Raw genomic sequence first — 10,011 nt, 5'->3', positions numbered from 1 at the left:
AATTGCATGATTCTGCTTGATCATTGCTTTATTTATCGCACAGTTGTTTTTACACATCCATCAATCCATCATAGCAGGATTCTCAAACCAGAAACAAAGCTGGCAGCACGCCACAGAGTGGGAAACCCCGCAGAACCTGAGCATGAAGCCCCAACTCTACACAGGAGCACCCAGAAAAGGGAACTGCTCTAAACCTCACTGACTTGCACTTGTTTTCATGCTGATGCTCTCCAAGTCCCCAGCTTCAGCCCCTGCCTCACACGCTCATAATTTATCTGTTACCTTTTTTTTGCACATAAAGAACCAGAATCCAAACTCTCTGGAGTACCTTGAGCCATTCTGTTGTGCAGCAGCCTTTCCAAGACCAAAGCTGTAACCAGCTCCTAGCTGTACACCCCAGGGCAGAGAACACAGACAGTTGTTTGGCACACACCTGAGAGCTTATTTTTCCACAAGCTGCCAGCAGGCTTTTGTCCTTGGCTGAAAGGACCCATGCTGAAGACCCTTTCTCTCTTGAGACAACTAGTCACAGAAAGTCAGCACTGATGGATGACACTGATTTTATCCTTTCTTATATGGGTCTGTCATGTAGAAGCAAAAGTCATTCCTTCATTTATCCATTTCTCTTCCTAGGAAGTCTTTGGACCTTGTTAAGTAACTACACTAAAACACAGCAAGAGCATCAGCAGACAGTGTGTACAGAGGGCTATGTCACTGACAGTATTGCATACGCTGTCATTTCTATCAGTGTAAAGAGCAGGTCAAAGGCTGCTTCTTTGGCGTGTCAACTATGTACATCCTCTTTCCACTATCAGGAACTACACAAGATAGAAGAATAGTGGAGATTATCTCCTTCCCAGGTGTTCTGTAAAAATTAATCTAGGAAAGCTCTGTTTTTTTCTTTAAAGGATTTTACAGTCAGCATGAAAACATTTCAACTAAGGTTCATCAGAAGTCTTGTTTGTAGCTCTTCTTGCCAGCCCTGCTCAAACACAACTATGCATTCAGAAACAAGGATAAATGAGTCCCTAGAACTATGCAATGAACCCCTAAAACTATGACATTTCCTGCTGTTGCCCATGAATGTGGGGAGGAGCAGACTGTCGTCTAGCTGGACCATAAGGACAATCAGATATTTAATCCAGGCCACATTTAGCTGGAATTGGTGGGAGTGGCATAGCACTCATGTATCTGAGAATCCTGTTTCAAACCAGACCAGAAACACAGATCCTCTAGTCACTGCAGAAAGCAAGCTACTGCCTTTGCATAATATTCAAGCAACAAATCACATCCACAGAACCATTTAATTGCAATTAAATACATAATAGGCACAAGTTATGTTCCAACTATATAAGGCAGGGAGAGATGGAACAAAGTTCTAGAGATGACATAGAAGTGGGGGTTGGAGAAGACTGGGGGGAAAAAGTAAAAATCCAGCTTTCACTCTCAGTGTATCATACCACCCCTTCGATGAGGACTCTCCAAGCTCTGGGATGTGACTCATTTGGTAGAAGCTGCAAAACTTTTTCTTCCTTTTAGGAAAAAAGACAACAAATGTCCTCCCACCCAAATCCCACCCCACCCAAACACCTTCTTTCTGGAGAAGAGAGTGGGGATCTCTTGTTCCACTGAGTGACCAAACGTGTCTCCCTTTGCATTGCTCAGAAGAGAGCTGAAAACTGCTTCCGCTACATGCTTCTCCTTCCAGAACAAGGGTGCTCACACAAGCCAGGTTTGGGAGCCTCTCCATCAGGGCCACACTGTCTTTTGAAAGCAACAGCTGTGATTTCTGTGTGGCCACACAAATCCAGGTGAGAGGCCTTCTGCCTGCCGCTCTCATCTGATCCATTTCTCTGACTCACCCACTGTTCTCTATTATGTTCCTGCCCAGTGCAAGGAATACCCCATGAGCTGTGACAGGCACAGGATGCACATCTAGCAAATCTACCAAACATTGTAGCAGGATTTCTGGGCTTCCCTCACTTTCAGTAGCAATGCAGTTCATCAAGGTTTTATTCACAGCTTGTACTCACCTCAGTGCTCCACCACCAGAGTCTGCTAGTCAGTTACAAAATACATCACCTACCACATGCTGCTAATACGACACAACAACCATAGAAATATCACCTCTTCTCCGTTCACTTTGAAAGAATGAAACAGGTTCTTACCAGCTGCCCTCAACCATTGCTCTAGCTTTGTTCTCAACCTCTTAATCCTTCCCCTTTTAGCAGATGATACATTAGTTCTGCCTTGTGCCTGAGCACCCTTAGGAGGGTGCTTCTAATGGATAATTAACAGCAGCTAATTATTCCTTCAGGTCGTTTGACTGCATTTATTTATGAATATTGCAGCATTATGTGAAAAGTCCAGATTGCTTAGGGGTTGGGAAATTTAAGGCAGTCTACTCATTTGTATCTCCTTCCTACTGCTCAGGCTCCCAGCCATGTTCAGAGGATTCTTCTGTTAGCAAGGAAGCCTCACTGCCACTATCCAACTCTGCAGAATATGCAGAGCTCACACAGTGGCGGATACTGAAGCTCTCATTTCACCATTGTCATTGCATCTACATCTTCATGGCTTGAAATTCCTCCAGGGCAGGCATCAGAGCAGGAGGTATTGGAAGCATCCTTGCTTGAACAGGTCCAGAGCAGGCAGTGCAGGGGCAGGAAAGCCTGTGAGGTGAGGCTTCCCTGTCTCCCCACACCACAGCTCCATGTTGACAAGGCACCTGGTCCACACAGGTGGTTTGGACCAGCACTTGAACATTTTCTGGAGTATTTCTTTATTCCACCTGCAACACGGAGTTGTAGCTCCTCCCTGACCCGAGCCAGGGCAAGGGTTTAAGCACCCACCAACGGATCCAAAATAACAAACTACTTCAGGCTGTTTCCCCATTAGTTTTCAGGACAACCCCTGGAGCTCATCACCCACAGCCCCCACTGCCTTTGGTCCACGCGACCCCACCACCCTCAACAGGCTGCGGGGAGCCGGCCCCGGCCACGCTCCCCGCCGCTGCCAGCTGGGCTGAGCCCCTTAGAGCCAGCCAGGGCGCCCCCTCCGGCGATGAGGGGAGGGAGCGTGGCGCCTGCCCCTCGTGATGCCAAACCAGCAGCCGTCTGGCAACTGGTAATGGCTCCACGGTCATTTATAGCCCACCGGAGAGCAGCCGCTGGCCATGGGAGCCGTGCCGGCCCTTGGGGCTGCCACCGCCGTTTCCCCGACGAGGGACGCTCTGGGGAAGGGGGCGGCAGCCCTCAGCCCCGCCGCCCTTCACAGCACCCGGCCCACCAACGGCTGCGGCCCCTGCCCGACGGAGGGGGGAGGCTGCCCTGCTGTTCAGCCAAGCGGGAAAAATGGCGGAGCCACGATCCAAGCCTCTGGCATGCCCCCGCCAGCGGCCCAGCTTGTGACCAAGGGCTGGCTCCGGCCGCTGGCGATGCCTCTGCACACCTCCGCCGCAGGCAGCCGAAGGGAGCGGTGACAAGGGAGGGGGCGCTGGCTCAGCCGGGGCCGTCTCTGCCTGGAGACCTCAGCTGCTCAGGGCAGGGCGATGCCGAACCTCTCACCTCCAGGCTGGGGCCCCGGGATGCAGGACAGAATAATGTATTTGCACAAAGCAGGGAAATACTACCCTGCAGTACACTAGCTGTAAAAAAAAAAAAAATGATTCTTTTGGCAAGAAGTAACAGGTATTAGCAGAGAAATACGACTTAATCCGCTCTGATTTCTCCTGGCAAGGCTGACTACACAATAGCAGCGGGTGCGTGAAACTTTTTCCCATGCAGGGCAGTGACGCGCAGTGATTGAATGCAGGAGGAGCTGTATCACACAGAGAAGGTCAAACACTTGTCTAATCTGCCAGCACAGTCACAAACAGTGGAAACCAACAGAAGCAACTAGATGACAAGCGATTTTATTTTGCAAAACAATCACTATACAGCAACAAATACAATTGCAAATCGGATTGAAAAACATGAACTACCTACCACCAGCCATTCAAGAAATGCCTCTTTTATGGTAACAGGCTCTAGAATTATCAGAAAAAACACAGGTTTGTAACAGCAGACTGTATTCCTTGACATCCCAGCATACAGCATGTTTATTTGTTGGCTTTTTCTTTTTGCTAAAGTTGAAGTGGCTTTTATACGCTTGACTTTTCCAAGTGTGAAACTCATTTACCGTCCTGCAGTGGGAATTGCTGGAGTTGCAGAGGGAGTTGCTTTAGCAATCTGACTAGTGAGTGAACTCAACACACATCTAGGCTAGAAATGTACCTGTGTCGATTCTACTCTTCAAGGCATTCGCCTTTGAAGGGACATTTGTACTTGGGTTTCGAACAGTATTTGGTCCAGCATGCAAAAAACTCCTGCTCACATGTGGTAGTCCACACAGGCTGCCTTTCGACTCCCTTTGGGTCATGTGTATATAGGCAAACCTAGATTTGTAAGCAGTCATGATGAGGCTACTACTGTACCTTAGCAGAGCGTTGAATGGATAATACCATTTACTGCTGTACAGTGAAAATAGACATAGCCCTTGTGGGCACACAGCTTCCCTCATCAGTGTTAAGTTTTTCTTTTAGTGCTGCTGGACAGAGGTTTGCTCAACTTTGATTTCTTTCTGCTTGTGGTTACACAGAAACAGAACTCTGCAGATGGGGCAGAAGCACTTTTTCTTTTGTCTCTACAACTTGATGGATTATTAATTCGGGGTTCCCCCCAAGCTATCCAAACGAGGTTTCACCATTCCGTTTGTCTGGATTATCTCTGCTTTGTTACAGAGTTGGGTCTCAGACACCCAACATACCTGCTGGCTCAACATGCCTGTGGAAAAGAAACACAACGGATGCAGTTTCCAGGAAGCTGGCTCTATCTTATTTAGTGGGCATTACATATTTACAAAACTGTTGTTTTTAAAACCAACACTCTTCTTGAGAAGTTAAGATTAATATGAGCTTTTTCAGTGAACATCTAGAGTCATGTAATGTAACTTGTTGGTTTGGGGTTTTTTGTTTGTTTTTTTTAACTTAACAGCACAAAACTCTTGATTTCCTTTCATCTAACTCCACAGCATTCTAGGATTCTTTCTATGGAAGGATGATTACGATTACAAAGATCTTTGCTTGAATCAAGACAAGAAAGCTCATTTTAATGCATGAAATAAATGATTTGGTGTGTTACACCGCTCTAACTTTGGACTCATAGGTGGATTAACTAAGCTTCTTTTTCTAGAGTATGTCAATTTTAAAAGCAGAATAAAAAAAAACCCTTGAGTCCCAGGTTAACACTGTTCTCACTAGCTGGTGTTCAGCTTCAGAGACCCTGAGGTTCAGGAGTATCATAGACTCTCTCCCACACTGGCAAAAGGCATAAAAAAACTCCCAAACCACTTCAAGGCTAATTTATATTAATAGTATAATCAGAGCAATGTGGTATAAACACTGTTGTTTTTTCTGTCTGTTGTTTTTCTGGAAAAATGGGAAGAGGCTTTTAATGCATCTCACTCGACGCTGTTTCCATGTGAGTTCTTAGGATTACTCTAAGCAAAAGTATAACAAATACAAGGCAGAAATCATAATCCTCCAGATGCACACAGCATGGTTCTAAACTCACTGTCCTTTGTATAAAACAACCGACTTACAAACATTATTAGGTACTTTACAGTGTGAAAAAGCTTTTTGCAGAGCTGAAATATCGTGTGTGGGGCTGTTAGAAGTTCATCTTCAGTAAAATTTTTAGAGATGTAGCCATTTTGTTTTGTCTTTGTATTGCTCTGACAAGCTTAGCCAAAATCCCCCTTTGGTCCACTGTGTATTTACTGTCTAGTAACTACTGTGCATCTACTACCTGAATTTAATGATGGGGAATCCTGTGCTACTAATTATTCGAATCCTATCTCCACAGCCATAAAAATCTTCTCTCCGAGTCTTTTCAGACCAAACCCCAACACACACACGCACACATACAAATTAAGAAGGAAAAGAACAGATCAAAAGCTTCCAACACAGAATGTTAACCTAATACATGTATCAAGTATAGCTCAACTGACAGTGCAAAGTTTAGTCAAGAGATTTCAAAAGGAAAAGATCAAACAATCTGCAAGAATGTAAACTGGTCATTTCATAATGTCTACTGTACATATAGTATCAGCAGATTATTATCTGCTGATCAGTAATACTACCATATTACCTTCAGTGTTCTCTTAGTGTCCATAAGTCAGTGTCGGAGTTCTCACAGGTAACTCCATTAGATCGGTTGTTTATATAACTCTGCCCTTTATCTTTTATGCACACTTTTTCTTATACTTTTTATAGTCAATATAATCCCACTTTGCTCAGATTTTAAGATACCCTATTTATTGATGAATCGCTATGGCAACTCAGTCTAGGGAGCTCATTTTATTTATGCACGTACTATAATTTACAGGCATCTCTGTTATGTTTTACACTGTTATCTGAGTGCCTGAGTGTATACATGAGACATCACTAAAGGAGTGGAAACAACACCTTAATACTGTTTTCTGTGTTTCAACTTTAGCAAAAGAAAAAAAAAAAATCTAACATTCACTGTTACTACAGGAGTGAAAGAAAGAAAGAAAGAAAGAAAGAAAGAAAGAAAGAAAGAAAGAAAGAAAGAGAACAAACCAGAACCAAACTATTGTGGATTTTTTTAAAATTCCAGAATCCAAACTTAGCCCATCTTTGGAGACCCTTTTACAAACATCTGGACCCCACAAAAATCGTATCTTTGTGAAGAAAGGGAGGGAAGGGAAGAAGGAAGAAATCTTTTTTTCTAGCATCACAGAAGAGACTTGCATCTGGCACTAAAACAGGGTCACGGCTTTTAGTTGTTACAGAAAGCAACTTCATGCTAAAATTTTCATCTTTTTAAATGTATTCTCATGAATAGGGAAAAAAAACCCCGCTAACATCTACTTTTACATACCTAAAATTGCAACACCAAAGGGTGCAAGAGACACAGATACTGTGAATAAAGAAGTAGAATATTCAAGTATATGAGGAGGGCGTATCACAAATGGCCACAGAGAAATATATATATCTATAATACTGTATCAAACAGATGGAAAGGATGTGAAACCGGCGGTGCGTACACAAATCTAGCCGCTTAACCAACTTTCTAATCAGACACAAGTCTGTTGGGGTGGAAGTGCTTGCTTCAACAGCTTTTTTTATGTCACTTCCCCAAGCATGGTTCAAATGTTTTCAACTACTATTTTTAGTTATTCGTTAAATAATTTATTGGCTTTTCAGCTATACACTGACATTATTAACCAGGTCCAAAAAAATGTTAATAACTTAATTCAACTTTTGTTCTACTCATTTATACAAAATAACTTTTTTTTTTTTTAATTAAACTTGAATTTCTCTATATGCCCTTCCTTCTGGTAAGCAGACTGTTAATTTAACCTGTAATAACTTACAATGGGCAACTTTTTGTATTTCCCCATTTATCAACAGAACAGTGAAATGAGCAACTTCAGATATTAACAAGGCTCTTCAGAAAGAGGTGGATGGCCTTCAGGCACATGAAAGGTAAAAATGTGTTTTATCATAGTACGGTACTCCATGCAAGACAGAGCAGAGCAACAATAATTGTCCAATGTAACATACTGCAGTTGTATACCCATATAAAGCCAGTGTCTTCCTGTTGTAAATGGAGATCAGGCCAATTTCTGCATCTATTTAAATTATTTTTTTCTGTTTTTTTAACTGTATGGTAACTACAAGTCTTGGGATGTGACTTAGTTTTAGACATGGTAAAGAATGAATGTAACACCTGCTCTGAGCCCATTCCTGCCAAGAGCTCATGCCTAAATATTATTACTTCATACAACGCAAAATGAGCAAATTCATAAGCCCTGCTTAGCCAGGGCTGCCGTGACATCTTCAGCAAGGGTAGCAAGCTGGGGCGATTCGAGCAGGTTGATGCTTCCAGAGGACGAGACGTTGCTGAGTCTGCGTGGCGAAGCCACACTGGATCTGCCCGGTGACTGCGTGATGATCTCGGCCCCATGATCGACACGGGCTTTAGCGTGCTCTCTGAAGTTTAGCTTCTGGCTGTCAATCTGCTCCAGGAAAGCAAAAAATTGGACATGTTATATAGTCACCAAATTATCTTGTTATAGATCATCATTTGGGTCTCGTTTTGTTTACTTTTAAGAACTCTTAGAAGGACTGAAGCTTCTTCACTCCTTAGAATAGTAGAAACTGGATATTTTTTTCACCTGGTTTAATATACGCTGACTTACTATGTTACATTATCTTACTATTTCTATCTCTGATGGATGCTTTAATAAGCAGTACCATTGTTCCTAGCTGTATGAATTTAATAGACATTTTATGGGCACTGAAGTTTTCTGGGAGTGATCTTACTTTCAAGATGATTTGCTCCTGTTTCACAAAGCAGTCCCAATCCTCTAGGTTACCTATACTATGAATTTATTAGAGCATACCTCATGCTGTACAACAGTCCCAAACAAAGTTTATCTTTAGGAGGAAAGCCAGTGCACAAACTACAGGACATTTCACTGTAAAATTCACTCTCAGATTAGATGTGGATGTGAGATTGGTCATTCCAAATTCCAAAGGGAACAAACGGTATGTGAAAGTGCTTGAAGGACAACAAACAGATGTTTCCTACTCAATTCAGAACCATCGTTGAATTCACAGCTAATAATTTCACTGGGCTAGGGGCACAGCAGTAGCCTTCTCTCTGATGGGTGTCCCCTTACCTTGACGTTACCACCGCCAGGTACGTGGTGGGCATTTTCCAGGGAACCAACTTTAGCCTGAGCTTTTTCTTTGAAATCCAGTTTCACACTCTCAATTTTCACACGCCCACCTCCTACACAGAAAATGGAAATACAGATTAAGAGGCTAGAATGGCTCAGGAGGAGGCCTGATCTGATGCACATGGGTGCACTCACTTTATTTCCCTTTTAGTTGAGACCTAAGGGTTTTAGAGAAGCACAGAATACCACGCTGCGTGTTCAGGTCAATATAAAAATCTTCAACACATATTCAAACTGTAAGCATGTGCTGCAGCCATACTGATTCTGATTTTCATGGGATTTAAGCACATGATTAAGTATTTTTCTGACTTCAGTTTGCATTTCAGTATCTTACCAAACTGACATTATGCCACCACAGCATCCTTCTACATCATTTATCTCCTCTCTAAAATAGGTGGTCCCATACCTTTATATCTTTATATATTTAGTTAAGAATGTTATTTTTATTACTGAAGTGTATTTACCTTCTCTTGGGCTATAAAAGAGAATGGTATCATGCATAATTTCTCCTTCACACAGCAGGATTAGACCTTTGCTAATCCTAGAAATTTCTACGATACCTGGCTTGTGGTGGATATTCTTGAGTGAGCCACACTTGGAAGTCACATGACTCAAGTCAATCTTCTTGGTTACGATTTGTACCTGTCAAAAGCACACACACACACAAATTACAGGAATGAAAAGAATAAAATAAGTAAATAAAAAGCCAAGCCCTGCCGAGGAAAAGCCCAAGCCTCTACAAACCACTGGAAAAGGAGAGATGGTTAGTAGAGAACAGAGCATGCCACAAAGGAGGAAACATCTGAATTAATACAGCAAGCTTCCTTCCCACCTAGGGAAAGACAGATCTGGGTTAAGCTTTACTATTTGCGAAACAAAGAGGAGAGCAAAGCAGATCAGCTTGTGGGTTCTTTCTAAAATGTTTCAGAGCCTCCTCTGAGGGTGGGTGCTCTGAAGCCCTGCATGCAGCAGGACCCATCCTGTTTGCTTCTGCTCTTGCATGTGCATCCTGGTAACTAGGAATATTTTGGTGACTGTTTTTTTGTGTTTTTTTTTTTCCTCTCTACCATCTGTTTTCTATTTTTCCACATCTAAATACAGTATGCATTTCATGTCAAACCACTATGGAGAATCTGATGAATCTCCCACTGTGACTCCTGATCTGTACCTGAGCTGGTCGGTGTTCAGCCAGCTGGCTGG

General features: G+C 42.9%; 1 protein-coding gene across 30 annotated transcripts in view; it reads right to left on the bottom strand.

The window, feature by feature from the left end:
* Window positions 1–3,897: 3,897 nt before the first annotated feature.
* The window catches only part of MAP2 (microtubule associated protein 2), a 222,603-nt gene continuing 216,489 nt past the window's right edge, over window positions 3,898–10,011 (bottom strand). For all 30 annotated transcript variants that reach the window (XM_026852882.1, XM_026852874.1, XM_026852880.1 and 27 more), the window contains 3 exons: window positions 9,372–9,453; window positions 8,752–8,864; window positions 3,898–8,085 (listed from right to left, as the gene is read on the bottom strand). In XM_026852882.1, the coding sequence (XP_026708683.1) occupies window positions 7,870–8,085; window positions 8,752–8,864; window positions 9,372–9,453 (411 nt within the window). In that variant the 3' untranslated portion in view covers window positions 3,898–7,869. The remainder of the gene's footprint in view (window positions 8,086–8,751; window positions 8,865–9,371; window positions 9,454–10,011) is intronic.

The sequence above is a fragment of the Athene cunicularia genome (genome assembly GCF_003259725.1).
Source record: "Athene cunicularia isolate RWA chromosome 7 unlocalized genomic scaffold, athCun1 chr7_part1, whole genome shotgun sequence".
Taxonomy (NCBI): domain Eukaryota; kingdom Metazoa; phylum Chordata; class Aves; order Strigiformes; family Strigidae; genus Athene; species Athene cunicularia.
This window is presented reverse-complemented; position numbering and strand designations above follow the sequence as displayed.